Here is a 16379-nt window from a genome sequence, read left to right on the forward strand (position 1 = left end):
TGGCCCTAGATTACATAATTTATTCGTTCGTCATCATAAATTAGGGAGTCACCTTGCCTGCGACACATTAGATGACTCCATAAACTTAATTTTCTAGACCGGCGCTCTTCGTAGTTTTTCTAAGAAAGCAAAAGTAATTCGTGTTTTTAAGAACGTTGAGAAACATGTCTTATCTAATTACGGTTATTATTCTATTATTCAAGTCATTAGTAAATTTATAGATCTTTTGGGAGTGCGTTTAAGAAATTAGAAAAATCAGTTGAATATATTAACTACCCTTCAATCCATATGAGCAACAAGCCTGACCATTTTTTATTTGGGAAGTTTTAATAAATGCTATTGATCCTGGATATGTAGTCCCTTCTATACTTTTTATTTCAGTAGGTCTATCATGGCCCTCCATTAAAATTTGGAAAGTCGTATTTACTGAACAGGCAACAAATATTTAGCTGTGGGGGCTGTTCTCACATTAAGGCATTTAAGCAATGCGTGTCTCAGGGCAGTATTCTAGGTGCACTGGTCTTTAGGATCTGTGTTAATGACGTGCCTAAGCCATAAGTAGATATTCATGTCGTTTTACATGCTGATGTCTTTGCTGTAACAACATCTGATTCTTGCTTTACTTCTTTAACTCTGAAACTAAATACTGTTTTAATACAAAGTTGTCGCTGGTTTTCTGCTAATGAATTGTACCTTAACCCAAACTAAGTACATTGTTTTCAGATCCCTACAGAGCCACATACCTAACACTAAATGTTTACCTGTTGGATCTCATCATATCACTATCGCTGAGTCTGTAGCATTTTACTTGCACAAATACGTATCAACCTTCAGGTTCACAGCCACATTCGTCACTTCAAATGCAAGACTGCATTTGCTATCAGAGCACTCAGCAAAACACGACCATATTTTTCTGAACACACTACCTGGTCATTGCATTTTGCCTTTACACATAGCCGAATTCACTGTGGGATGGATACTTGGGAAAGCGCGTACAAATGTCACATTTTACCGGTTCAGCTCACTCAAATGCGAGCAATTCGCATGATCCCTAGGACTTCGAACTACACGTGTGTAGACTATTTCCGCCGTGATAGCCAGATTATTTCAGTGGATCAAATATTTTGTTTTAACTTGCTTATTCTTTTCTGTAACTTAGTAAGAAACCAGTTAAAATATATCTGTTATACTTAACATGCTTAAATATAGTAATGCTGCGAGATTTGCTATAAAAACATTTTACTCCCAGACCTCACATTATTTATAGAAAAATGATTTAAGCATATACAACAATAAAAGAATAGACTAATTTATCTAACTATAAATTTATCGTCATTGGCATCTTCAAAATCTTTACTTAAACGATATATATTGCAGTACATTGAGCGATTTTTATTTATAATCCCTTTTATTGTGTAGCGTGGATTCAGGAACGGCATGTCAACCACTACTCAACTAAGTACGACGGTTCATGACTTTCTCAGAATACTGGATAACTCGGGGCAGATCGATGCTATTTTTCTGCTTATGGCGATAGCTTTTGACAAGGTACCGCATTCAAAGCTTCTTTAGAAATTGCAGTTGATTGGTTTGCCGCTGTATCTTGTAGAATGGGTCAGAGCATACTTAAGTGGTAGAACGCAGTCTCTTGATGTGAATGGCGCCCTTTCTGAATCGCTTGTTGTTACTTCCTGTGTTCCTCAAGGTAATGTGTTAGGACCTTTGCTGTTTTAATATATATAAATGATTTAGTAAATATAATTCCACGATCAGTGTCAATAAGAATGTTCGCAGAAGCCTGCGTTGTAATTAAAGAAATAGCATCACTAGAAGACCATCAATTGCTCCAAGAATCTTTGCTTAAAATATGTCACTGGTGTGAAGAACAGAATATGGATTTAAACATGGATAAGAGTGTGCTTTCCCGAGTTACGCGAAACAGAAATGTTAGCTGTTACCAATATTGCCTCCACAATGGCCACATGGGCGAGGTCTCACAGTATAAATATCTAGGAATATATCTTGACAACCGATTAACCTGGGGCACTCATATCTCTGAGATCTTTTCAACTGCATTCTCGAAGCTCTGTTTCTTGAGACAAAAATTAAAACACACTCCTTGCCATATTAAGCTCTTGGCTTGTAAAACTTTAATTAGGCCCAAACTTGAATACTCCTCCGTAATTTGGGACCCTCACAATAAGAAAGACATCTATCAATTAGAGGTAGTTCAGAGAAAGGCAGTAGGTTTCATTTTTCATAAATACAGAAAGTCAGACTCGCCAACACAGCTTATGAAGGACAATAATATCCTGTTGCTTAGTACACGTAGAAAACTGAACCGCATTTCTTTCCATCATAAAATTTTGTCACGAAAGCTTAGCATTGCTCCCCCCCCTCATTCCTCAGGCACTGCACTACTCGAACGACCCGCCATTATAGGGAACATTCATTACAGCCCATATTAGCTAAAACAAACTCACTTTAGGCACAGTTTCTTCCCTCAAACAATAGCTGATTATAACGCGCTTCCTAAATCGGTTTTTCGCTCTCCTGACGTGGAACAGGCCTTTCAAAATTTGTTTCTTCACTGAAAGGAGACAAATTTCTTGTGAGAAATTTCAATGTTCATTGCTTTCGTTTCAGCTCTGTCAGCTTTAAATTATTTATTCTGTTGTATGTCACATGCAATGTAATTTTTTCCAATTTTTTCTACATGTACGTGCTGTTATGATTTGCGTGTTCATGCCCCTCTGGCTTAGGCCAATCGGCCTGCAGTATTGTGAAATAAATAAATAAATAAGGTATTGTGTTTTCAATCTGCACTCTTATATGTAAAATTTGTTACTTGCATCTTTACTTCAGAATTATAATTCTGTTCGAATTTATCTTTTTATTCATTTGCATTCTATAATAGCAGTTATGCTGCTTCTAATGTATTAACTCTGTGTTTTTTGTTGAGGGTACCAGTGCAGCCTTTAACTTTGGGTGCCCTCCAGTGTAATATACAACCTGTATCTTCTGTTTTTAACGAATCCCCCGTTATTGAAAATTAAAATGGTCCTTCTAAAGTAGACGTGCGCCTGTAATCTTCAAGGGTGCATCGGTGGTTCGACCATGAAGACGCATAGGCAGATTATGTTACATTTGCACGCAAAATTCAGCACCATAAGGTTCAAGACGCCATACTGGACGATACCTTTCATTGCCTTTTATCATTGTGAAAAAGAGCGGACTAATAAATGATCGACAAAAATACGTTTCGCAGCAAATTTTGGCAAGAAATTCCTGCGCGCATGGGAGGCGAACAAAAGCTTTTATTTGTGCCTTCCCTTTATTAAAGCTACTTTTTTCCACATACGCGCTTACACAAAATACACGCGCTCACTCACGCGTGCGCGCATACATATATATATATATATATATATATATATATATATATATATATATATATATATATATATATATATATATATATATGTTTGTGTGTGTTTGCGTGTGTGTGTGTGTGCGCGTGCGTGTGTGACAGTTTTGGTACAACACGTGTTTTTACCAGTAGTATGAAATCAACACATGCTGCACGTAGACATGGTTTATGAGCTATGGGGGCATGTGATACGCGCAAAAGAAAATGGTTTTTTTACTCAACCTAACTTTGCCAATACGCTATGTTTATGTTAGACATTTGAAAACATGCGCATTCGATAACCACGTTATTTTGTAGCTGATTCCTAAAGAGAAGTTTGTGTTTCAATATAATAAACAAATTTCACTTTCGGCACGCTGATTCTGCATGCAAAGGTGACAGTCGCCTACAGTGTGACCACCGTTCCCCATAAACCATGTCGTACCCGTAGAGACTTGCCGGTCCAAACGCCGTGTGAAGCTGACTGCGACTTTGTTCGTGGTCTTGGCTGACCAAATCAGTGCTCGCTGGCTCTTTCCCCCGCGAAAGCAACGTCTTATGTGGCATCCTTCCATCTGTTGATATTCCTGCTTATGAATGCAAATGTAACGCATTCGACGTCGCATTTCATAACGCGTAACTAGCAACAACCGCTATAAGTGCATATAAAAATGAAATTACTTTTGAATGTTCTTTCTTTATTGATCAAATAACAATAGAATCATGTCATCAGCATTTTAACAATTTTCTGAATGGTTATCAAAATATTGCACTCCGAAGTGCATAAGCAGCTGTAACATTAACCCTTGCTGAGATACAATAGCATTTTCACCACGTCTACTTAAGCTACAGAGAGTTCAAATTTGAAGGCCCTGTAAGTACAACAGGATACCCAAACAATCCGTCAACACACACACACGCACAAACACACACTAATTTGCGACTTTTATATCTTACCTTCTGCGGAGGCAACACTCCTGCGCATCCATGTGGTACGTTGGGTAGAGTACACATGCCATCTTGACACTTTCCTCCTCTATTGGCGTATTCTCCGTCGTATCCAACGGCCACCATCTAAAGCGGTGCCACAGAAAAAATTTACAATAATGTATCGTATGGTGTTATGCATTCCGACGGTGCATAACCGGCTATGAGGGACGTCGTATTAGAAAAATTCCGCTTAATTTCGTCAACCTTGGTGTCCTAACATGCACAAATTGCAACGTACATGAGCGTAGCTCCATTAAGCACTTACCGGAATGCAAACGCCGAGGACGGGATTGAGCCTGCAACTTTGTGTGCAGCAGTGGAGTGCTTCATCAAGCATACTCAATATTTTTTGGTATCGAAGTATGATATTCATTTGCAGTAGGAGACATATGCACACCATTTCACTTCAATCACCCACATTTGTCAAAAGTCAACGAAGCTTCAACAAGTTGTTGACATTTCGCCTAAATCAAGGACATTCCAGCAGCTAGGATGGAGGCCCAGTATCCCTTAGCACCCGATGCGCCGGGGTCTCTCAATGGCTATAACATTCCGCTGCTGGACGCGAGGTCTACGTGTAATGGTTCGTGAATGTCACGGTCACATACCAATGGTTCAGAAAGCAACCCCTAAGGTGCTCGTAAAACAATTTAAGGTGTTTGTACTTTATCAAACACTTCTTTGCGGTGGCAATGCGTCGCTTAACGTAGATTTCATGGAAAAGCCTAACCACATATTTATGCCTCCTTGTTATCAAGCATACAAGAAAATAATAAATACAATATATAATTACCCTATATTTTCAATCTACTCAACAGTCTTATTCCTTTGTAGGAGCTCGAATCCGCCCTATACATGCCTGTGATCCTCTCCTGTCACGTCACAGGAGCCAGAGCCTTGCCGTACTTGAGAGAGAGCAACTTCACAACCTCTTCAAAAGAAGCGAAGGTTTATGACATCAATCACACGTTTTTGCTTAGCTCCCTGGCATATCTGAAGTCGAGATGCGTTCCTATAAAATAATTCATTGATTTGTTCATGCTGTCTGAAATACCAGTATTGTATCCTAAATATGACGCTGCAGAACATCCACAACATCTTGTACAGTCGTCATCATAAATAAGCCGCCCACGCACACGCACATACACCTAAATTATTACTGCTTATATACATGAAGAGGTAAAGGTATCGATGGGAAAGCTATCCCGATATGACGTGATACCACTGAGGTAGAATCCTGCCCTAAGCATAAGGAGCCAGATATTTTAAAATTATTTAGTGATGCATTAAGTGAATAACCACAGCCCTTTTCGCTACCGCTCGCTCTGAATCGCAAATGATATGGTCGTTCCTTCTTCTTTATTTGCGCGACGAATCAGACACAGAAACAAACAGATGCAGAGGGTCACCGGCTCTTATATGAAGATTGAGCGGGGTTAGGGTGTCCTGAATGCTGCGCTGACACAAGTTGCTGAGGCTGTTTAATGGCAGTCATATTTTGCAGCTTTGTGACAGGAGAGTCCCGTAAGTATCGAACCATGCAAGTTAAACGGGAAACAACAACGTGGTCAACAGACACAGGGACATCTAAAAAACATTTTTTTTTGTGTGCGCGGTTTATACCATGCAATTAGAAATCTTTGAGAACGTCACAAAGCAAGTTCACCCAGAAAACGTCACACGCACTACGTGAAGCTAGCAAAAGTCCTGGGAAGTGCAGCTTACCACCGATGGGGTATAGCGCCGATTGTACACGTTCCTCGGCCGTATAAAAATATGCGCACTAAACACGGCCTCTCAACCGCAGCCGCTCTGTGGTGCGGCCACAAAAATCAGTGTCTCTAACTTGTAATTGTCTGCATTCCGATCACACATCTATTTGACGGGTAAAACTATATGCACATGATGTCAGATAAATTTACTGAATAATTGGAAATGTTTTAATGGTAAATGCAATGTGAACGGTGATCTAGTGTCACTAACACAGCTACTCAAGTTGGTCCGAAGGGTAAATTTGAACCCATATTCTTTAGCACAGCAGCCGTTGATGTTAACTCATGTGATCCAGGTTTGCGTGAAAAAAGCATACATACACTAATATGTACATACATACATACACACACACACACACATACATACATACATACATACATACATACATACATACATACATACATACATACATACATACATACATACATACATACATACATACATACATACATACATACATACATACATACATTCCACAAACGGACAGCTTGGTGTCATCAGCTACCACCAACTTTGAATGGAGATGGCATGAATATCCGTCCTTCTATCGCATCGCCTAACCACCCTGCCGCCTGTTCAGCCATCCAGCGACAATCGCAGCGCATTGGTTGCTTTAACATTACCAGGCATGAAGGCATGTAGCTGAAAAGAGCTACATTATATGAACTCCAATAAAGATCATTTTGCGAACAAAGGTTAAATTCGAGTGCCAATTTCTTTTTATCTTGACAGGAGAAGATGACAGGGCAGTATCTACAATTCGACAAAAATCTGCACTGCGGTACCCTTAGATCTGCATACCCGTTAAACCAAATGCAGTAGTGCTTCTAGGAGCAGGGCATTTTAGGCACTACCCAAACAAACTAGGATACAAGGAAAATAATATCCTTCACGGATGACTGTGCAGCAGGCACTTTTAAGCAACAGGACATAGAGAAATGCAACCTCAGCAGGACGCAGCCACGCTGAGCACTACAAACAAAAGCAGTTCACGTTCACGTAACATGTTCGCGTCGCAGATTTGCACGGATACAAAATATATCATACATGCATCCTTCTCGTACAACACAGGTGCAATACATCGTTCATTAGTCGAACAGAAAGTGCGTATTCTTATATGTATTGCAAATAGATGACCATGATGCTGCAGAAATGCACATACATACTTTGCAATGCATGCCGTTTGGATACATTCCTAGTTTACCACCCTGCAGAATACAGGTGCAGTTATTAACGTATGTCGGCTGAAAGAGAGAGAAAATAAGACGTTAGAATAAAAAAACTACAAGCATTACTGACTTTTTTTAATGTTTTCACCAATGAGTGTTTTCATTGTTTCGCATATGAGTGTTTTAATGTTTTCTCCTCTACGTCCGTAATTTCTCACTCGAGAAGGTACTTTTACAATGTGCAGAAGAAATATCTTCATAAGAGTAGCCCATAAGGGCGAGTCGGTGCACATACTAACAGGAATAAACAGCACAGCCATTGCAGAGACCACAGGACCGAAAGAAACCCAAAATTGCTTAATGAATTAGCGCTCATGTGTGTGTCTTCCCATCCTACAGTATGCGTAAAACTTGCGCTGTTTGTTTACATCCAGGCATGTTCGCCTAGTAGCACTCCCAAATTTTCCGACAAGATGGGCACGCCTCCTTTACACAGACTATACATTGTATGTCAAAGTACATTGCGCTGTGCTCGGGCGCGCAATATGTTTTCGGTGCTCAGTCTTACGAAAACTGTTTAACAGATTGCTTCTGCTAAGGATATATCAAAGGAGACCTTTACTGCCGAAATACGTTATTAATTTTGTGTGATCGGCCTTCGTTTTTTTCTTACCTCTGAATGAATCATTCAAGAAAGTGACGTTAATGAAATAGGTCATATCGTCCTCTTTTTCATAAGTTCTGAACCGTTTGAATGAGGAGAACTACTTTGTTACGGATGAGCCATCTGTACAAATAAATATATTATAAAGGAGATTTATTGACGTTCGTAACGACATCCGGTTCTAGGATGCACCGAGCACGGTACCCTAGCTCGAACCTTTGCCGCGCGCTTGATGCTGCGCTCACGTTTTTTTTTCTTTTTTTTTTACAATGGCCACGCAGAAGTAAAGGAGCCATCCTGGCGACTTTGTTTTCTGGAAGCGCGGTAGAATGATGATAGGGCTTGAGACGCTGAACGTAAACGACTTCGCGGTTAGGACGTCTCATGTAGGATGGTGGCGTTTGCGACTCAACCAGGTAATTAACTGGTGATGTTCTCTCGAAGACGCAGTATTGCCCGTCGTACTATGGAAGGAGTTTTGAAATGAGCCCAGGCATGCGGTGTGGCAATAAGAACCACACGAGGATGCCCGGAAGAAACGTGCGAAGTCGTGGTCTGGGCGTCGTGAACCGCTTTTTGGCGGTTCTGGTCGTCAGCGGGTAATCGGCGGGCCAGCTGGCGACATTCTTCGACGTGTCTGGTGGCTTCTGAGATCGGCAGGCATTCGGATGGGTCCGGCCGGTAGGGCAGAATGGTGTCAATTGTGTGCGAAAGATGACGGCCATAAAGAACGTAACAAGGTGAGAATTCGGTAGTGGCCTGAGTCGCGATGTTGAAAGCGTAGGTGACAAACAGGAGAACTAGGTCCCAATTAGAGGGATCAGGTGCAACATACATGGCAAGCATTACACCAAGAGTTCGAATAATGCATGTTGTGGTACCGTTAATTTGTGGGTGATAAGTAGTGCATTTACGATGAGCAATGGCGCATTCAGCAAGCAGTTGTTCGATGACTTCAGATAAGAAGGCGCGACCTCTGTCGCTTAAAAGTTGGCGTGGACCTCCATGACTAAGGAGGAAACGGCGTCGTACGAGATTGGCTACCTTCTACACTATAGCATTTGGCAGAGCAGCGGTCTCCGCATAACGTGTTAAGGCGTCCACCGCAACGATTGTCCACCTGTTGCCTGTTGGAGTCAACGGAAATGGCCCATAGAGATCTATGCCCACGTGATAAAAGAGTCGGGATGGTCATTGTAAAGGCTGGAGTTCACCGGCGGAGTTGTGCGGTGGCGTTTGGGTACATTGCCACTCGTGACAAGAGCGGACGAAGTTTCGGGTGAAATTGCACATTCCCCGCCAGTAATAGCGGTGTCAAAGTCTTTCGTAGGTCTTGAAGACTCCCACGTAGCCACACTGAGCGTGGCCGTGAAAGGAGCAGCAGAGCTCTGATCGCAAGATTCTCGGATTGACGAGTAACCAGGTGCGTCCCTCTGGGGCATAGTTGCGTCAATAAATCAGCTTCTCTCGAATGACACTGGAACTTTCGATGTATCCGAGAGAAGGTCGAACAGAAATGGCAGTCGAAAGATCATTACGCTGTGCAGCAGCGATAGTGTGAAAGTCCAGAGAGGACGATGTGCACCAGCAGGAGGAGTCGTGACTGACTTTCCCGGGGAAGCGGCGATCGGGATAGCGCGTCAGCGTCAGAGTGCTTTCACCTGGAACGGTACACCACGCGGATGTCATGTTCTTGAATAGCCGGCCCTCTGCGTGTTCTTGCGTAGACAACCAACATATTCGTGGTGGTCACTCATTACGTCTATAGATCGGCCGTATAAGAATGGGCGAAACTTGCCAAACGCATACACAATAGATAAACACTCCTCTCCTGTTACGCTGTAATTGGTCTCCACGTTTGTTAACGTGCGACTCGTGTATGCGATGACGTATTCTCTGTTTCCAGGTTGACGCTGTGCCAACACAGCACAAAGACCTACACAGCTTACATCGGTATGGGTTTCGGTTGGCTCTGGAGGGCCAAAATGGCGAAGAACGGGTGGCGTCGTGAGAAGGCGGCGCAAAGTTGTGAAGGCGGTGTCACACTCTGGCGACCAAGATCAGAGATCTCTACCGCCACCAAGGAGCTGCGTGAGTGACGATATAATGGACGCATAGTTTCGAACGAATCGCCAGAAGTAAGAGCAGAGGCCGATGAAACTGCGTAGCTCTTTCATAGTGATAGGTTTTGGAGACGCAGTAACAGCACGTAGCATGTTGAGATGCGGGCGAATGCCCTCCTTTGACACGACATGACTTCAAGTTGTGAGCTGACAAACAGCAAATCGACACTTCTTCAGGTTAAGTTGCAACCCGGCGTGATCAAGCAAATGCGTACGTGCTGGAGGCGAAGCCGGTGCGTTGCGAAATCAGGAGCGAACACCACAATGTCGTCCAGATAGCAAAAGACAGATTTTTCCATTTGATGCCACGCAGAACAGTATCCACAATTCTTTCGAACGTAGAAAGTGCGTTGCAAAGTCAGAAAGGCATGACGGTGAATTCATATAAGCCATCAGTTGTGACAAAGGCACTTTTTGGGCGGTCAGCCTCTGCCAACACAACCTGCCAGTAGCCTGACCACAAATTCAGCGTAGAGAAGAACTCGGCTTCCTGCAAACAGTCCAGAGCATCACTCATGCGTGGTAATGTGTAGACCTGCTTTAGCGTGATCTTGTTCAAATGTCGAAGATCAACACAGAAGCGGATGGAACCGTCTTTCTTTGTGACGAGTATCACAGGGGAGGCCCACGGGCTCTGTGAAGGTTGAATGACGCCTCGACGGAGCATGTCATCGACCTGGTCTGCAATGACGCAACGTTTCGCAGCGGACACGCGATATGGTCTTTGTCGCAGCGGTGAGGGAGAGCCAGTGTCGATGTGATGCTCGACTGTGGAGGCAGAGCCAAGAGATGTTTGCGCAAATTTGAAAGAAGGGTGGAAGTGTTGATGGATTGTGAGAGGTCGAGAACGCTGCGAATGTGTCAGACCTTCGGAGACGAATGGTCTGAACACACCAGTCCATGTTGAATCGAGGATGGAGAGGGCACTCAGTTCATGGACGGGAGATGAAGGCGCTTCGTCGAGGACAGCGACAATTTGTGTTGAATCGACCGACTCGACGTAAGCAAGGCATTCGCGGCGAAGCAGTGATAACGGCGATGAAAGATGATTGTAAATTGGCATCGTGCTCACACCGGCGGCAAGGTCAAGTGCTGCAAAGGGCAAAGGAAGGCTAACAAAGGGATGAGAGGGCATGATGAAGACCATCCGATCAGATGTAGTACTACACAAGACTGGTACGAATGGTAAAGAGCACAGGGGAATGCAGGTGTCTACTTTCTCGACAATTTTAGCGGCAGTATGAGCATCGACAGATGCCAGGTCACCAAGGCGGGAAAGTCCAATCTCAGCCCGAGTGCAATTGATGATGGCATTGTTTCGTGAGGGAAATCCCATTATAGAATAATGGCGTGGGAGCATGATAAAAGAAATATGAACTCCATCGTGTATAAAACGACCTGTATGGTCACACGGGCTGTGCAAGCAGTGGTAGGGCAAATGATTTGAGCACCCGCCGTTCGAAGCGACAATCCAGACAGAGGCATCGCCATTTTGCGGAGCGAGTGGACAACGTGGAATCCATAACTGAAATAGCGGCACCGGTTACGGTGAGGGCGACTGTAGCAGCATCTTCGATAAACACGTCAATGACATTGGCAGGTAAAGGAGGAGGACGTCAGCATGTCGACACTTGCGCAGTTCTGCCTCGGGAACTGCGTCATATAGTTTCCATTTTTGTTATAGAGACGGGTCGTCGAGGCATAGGGGAAAGTGATTGGTGACTTGGGGAGCGTGACTGGAGGCGTTCGATGCGAGAACGGCGATCAGTCTCGGAGCGAACTGGTGATTGTTCGAAAGATCGGTTGGTCCAATGCGCATTTGGATTAGGCAACACATAGGGCGCTCGTCGATCGTCATCGAGCACCTGCGATCGGCGGTGGCAGCATAAGAAGGCTGGCATTATCACGTTCATCGACGACAATATGTTGCGCATACAATGCCGAAGATTGCCGTCGATGGAACGACAAATGCGGCAGGATGACAACTTCACAACAATGGGGTGATGTTACTGAAGGGAAGACAATGATAAAACGACAGCCTGACAACGAAGACATGAGGACGATGGTGTGACGACGATGGTACATTGACTGCAGAATAACTAGTATCGGACGACAAAGCTAGAATGACGACGACGCAATGACCACGATAGCATCGCGACCGGGGTCAGATGGCTAGTGGCCCATGCTACAAGACAACTGGGACCACTGCATCATAGCAGCAGGCTAACGAGAACAGTATGACGAAAGTCAGATTACGGAGAAGGAATGACGGCACTCGAACGATCAAGACGCAGTAACAATGGTTAGAAGCAATGCATGACCGCTGTATTAGGACCATGCAATGACCACGATCATCCATGCAATGACCACGATCACATCGCCACCATGAGCCCATACCTAGTGGCGCAACCAATATACAATTTGGGCTATTGTGTGCGGGTAGAAGGACTGACGACAACAGCATTACGACATTAACGTCACGAACTCGAATGAAGACCGTCGAAGGACTACGATGGCATCGCAACCAGCAGCCTATACATGGTGGCCTGAGCTAGTAATTAACTTCGGCAATTTAGTCGGCGTAATACGACGGACAGACAAACATACAGACAAACTCAAAGCAACTAAGATAGGCAAAAAAATGCTCTTCATATTAAAAATTAAAAATTAAAGGCCGGGACGGTGAGGTGGCCAATAGAGCTGCTACTACTGCGCCACCACCACAGCTGAACACAGTGCTTCCCCAGACCTTAAAATAATCACTCTTTAAAGGTGTTAGTGCCTGGTTGGCCTTGAGCACCTCACGGGAATTCTGCTCTACACTCTAAAAACAGTTGCACCCTTTGGGGTGTATATTTGTCCCACAACAATAATCGTCATCTGTCTTGCCCGCGTTTCCTTTCTTTAACGTGGCGAGCCCGGTACTTCCCAGTCACGAACGGCATGCGCGTTATCAGTGTGACGCAGCGTTCTCGACAGGAAAGTAGCGAGCGCCGAGTTTTCAAGAAAGGAAACGCAAACAAGGCAGATGACGATTATTGTTGTGGGACAGATATACACCCCAAAGGGTGCAAACTGTTTTTAGAGTGTAGCTTTTCGCCCTACACCATATACATCATCTACAATCACTTCTAAACGCCTCTTTTTTATAATATCAAGCCCTCCGCCGTGCAGGCGCTAAATTTCATCGAACTGTGCTACAGTTCGTACCAATTTCAGAATGTTTACTCGGCATTCCACGCAACACATTTGCTGACGGAAAGAGTGCGTGTATGATAAGCAGCTCTGTGCATTTTGTAACTACTGCATTCTTAGGGTAGTAGGAAGCTCCACGGAATGTAGTTGCGGAAAGGATTTAGCCTTATCGTTCCGCCGTGCCTTGAAGACGACAAAAAACGGAAGACACTTTGTCGAGACTAAGCGGTGAAATGACGGAAACCTCACGCCATTGCCAATGGCGTTTTGTTGCATCGGATACACCACGGAGGCACACAGCTCGTACACTTTTATGTGAATGTTTGTTTATTTGTTAAATGTCTGCAACGCCATTCTGGACGAACTGTCTCTTAAAGTAGTTTTGTGGCCGCCTGGAACTGTTGCAGCGCCCTTTGTGGATCAGGAGGAGACACGTCTTTCATGGTGGTGTCAGAGTGTAGTTGGCCATCGTAATCATCCACTTCGCTCGATTGATTTGTACTTGCTGGGCTTGCCGCAGCAAGATGGCGTTCACGGTGCTTCCGAGCTTCATTTGCCTTGGTACCCGGAGCTGCAGCAAGTCGCTTCAACCGCATTGCCTCTCTTTCGTTGGCCCGTCGCATCCCTGAACTCTGTGGTTTGGGACACGCCACGCCGCCCTGATGCATGCGACGTATACGCTCAGGCTCACTTGAGTGCCGCTTGCCTTCAGCGGCGGCCGCGCGTCGCCTGTTGGGAGACACTGGTTTGGCGAGACGGGGCATCCTTCCCACACGACACCGCAAAGTAAAGTGCCACCACCGCCACACTACACCTAAACAGACGGTCGCCACACACGCCTCGCGGCAGTGACGTCAAGTCACACAGCGCCCAATCGGGAGGCCACCTCAAGCGCCTGACGATAGTGACGTTAGGGCGCACCATCGAACACACGGCCCCCACGCGTGTCCATGTGGCTAGTCATCCCGTGCGTCGCCGAACCACCCCGACACCCGCACTTGATGACAGTGACTCCATGCACGTGACCCAATCAGGAGGCGCACACCTGTGCCCAGCGACCGTGACGTCACGACACAGAGGAGACCAACCAGGAGGCCGGAAACTGTGACAGTTTCTGCTAACGGCAGAAGACCTTGACAATGAGCCATTAAAGGCTTCCGTCTTAATATGGATTGTTTGTGAGTACGTCCACCGCAGCTTCTGACTCTTCGAATAAAGAATCCCACAGACTAGCATGGACCGACCATAGGTGAGGCTTCTTGCAGTGTTTCTTTGTTTTACCGTTGCAATGTCGAGTACAAATATAAGTGTCAATGTAAACAAAACAATTAAAGAGGAGGGATAAGAACCCCCCGGTAACAGACGAGAGACCAGATGAAACTGACGACGAGACTAACTTGCCAGCTGACAGGTCTAGCGGACTAACTACAACGTACCAACACGCGCAGTTCCCCACTTTGCCAAGAACAATATTTTTTTGTCACCCAATCAACCTTCGCAACCTATGACATAATTTCGGGCACAAAAACATTTTGATTTATGCTTCATGAACTGTGTTTTCTGTTACTTACTATATATGCACCATTCACATATATATCATATTTCCATTCGCATCTTTGTTCTGGAAATGGTGGTGATGGAAATCGCTGGTCAACTTGCTGGTTGCAGAACGCTGTAAATAAAGATACAAAAAATAATCGAGTTACGGGTACATGGTTACACCCTCAAAAATCAAGCTAGTACAATATAAACACACGACGTTTGAATAAATCAACTCTTTAGCTAAATAATTTAAACTTTGGTAAACTAAAATCGCTAAACCATTGCGTCATTTGAATGGAACAGTTTTGAAATTGCTCCTTTTGCTATTCGGTAGTGGAACGTAAATTTTTCACTTACCGGAGGCAGAGTTCTGGCATCTCAGCCTAAACGGAAGCTCAACTGACGAGGTGAACGTTCAGAAATCAAATTTTTTGTGGGAATTTTATATTATGTTTTTAGAAACATTTATGATCAGTATCCTCGAATTTTTTTGCAAAGTGGGTTTTTATTTGCACGGCCAATCCTAAAAACGTGGCATTGACGAAAGCAAGCGACAAAATTATATTGGAAACCATCACAATTAGGTAAAAATACTTCACACAATATCACAGAAACTTCTCTTGTTGTTATAAGTAATGTTAAAGGAGGACCATAATTTCATACACCCTTCACGCTCTGATGAATATTCCGGAATCTGCCATCATAATAACATATTATTTGAGCACTAAGTCGAGCAGATGGCACAATGTATTTTTTTGTTTTGTTATGTCAGCACTGTCTCTTAGAAACTGAAACTATTCGAACATTTCATTCAAATAGCCACTATGAGCGCCTACACTATACCTGCACAAAATTTATAATAAAACGAGCCAGGTCAACTAAATTAGTTTTTAAAGCTGCAATGGGGGTTTGTCGTGTCCGCCGCGCGTCCAGACAAAACACCTTGCTGTAGCGTGTTAAATAGTGGCACTGTCTCAGGTGCCTCCGTTTCCTACTCTTAAGAATGCTTGTTGCTGATAATTGTCAATGAGCTTTTTATACCTGCAACACCACCTTTATTGCCTGAGGTGATTAAAGTGACTATGAAACTAAAGAAGTGCCGGAATATTTTGCAAAAGGCCACGCTAAAGTGTCGAACCATCTAGCACACTCATTTACTACTCTATCAACACCAAGTAACCGAACTTCCAGCGGTTATTACTGCTCTAAATTGCCTGGAAATGAACGTTCCGAATACAGCTTCTATCATTCTGATGCTGGAACGCAGCGAACTTTTCTTCAAGTTGACAGAGGACTGAGATTTAGAGCATGCGTTGAGCCTAATTTCGTCAACTGCATCAAAGTTATTATGATGGTCAATGTAGAAATTCGCCATCACACGTAAAAGAATGTGTCCATTGGTGGCATTTTCAGAAGGTTTTCTGTTTCTGTTCGTTGAAAACTGTCACTGGTGAGTGCTTTAAAAACGATATGATTAATCTTAGGATACTTTAAACATTTTACCTTCTCTGTGTACC

General features: G+C 43.9%; 1 protein-coding gene across 1 annotated transcript in view; it reads right to left on the reverse strand.

Moving 5' to 3' along the window:
* Positions 1-16379, reverse strand: part of LOC139057756 (uncharacterized) — a 42744-nt gene that overhangs the window by 13197 nt on the left and 13168 nt on the right. The window contains exons 3-5 of the mRNA XM_070536509.1: positions 14892-14992; positions 7336-7413; positions 4364-4480 (exon numbers count right to left, since the gene is read on the reverse strand). Coding sequence (XP_070392610.1) covers positions 4364-4480; positions 7336-7413; positions 14892-14992 — 296 coding nt within the window. The remainder of the gene's footprint in view (positions 1-4363; positions 4481-7335; positions 7414-14891; positions 14993-16379) is intronic.

This window comes from Dermacentor albipictus, chromosome 3 (genome assembly GCF_038994185.2).
Source record: "Dermacentor albipictus isolate Rhodes 1998 colony chromosome 3, USDA_Dalb.pri_finalv2, whole genome shotgun sequence".
Classification (NCBI taxonomy): Eukaryota; Metazoa; Arthropoda; class Arachnida; order Ixodida; family Ixodidae; genus Dermacentor; species Dermacentor albipictus.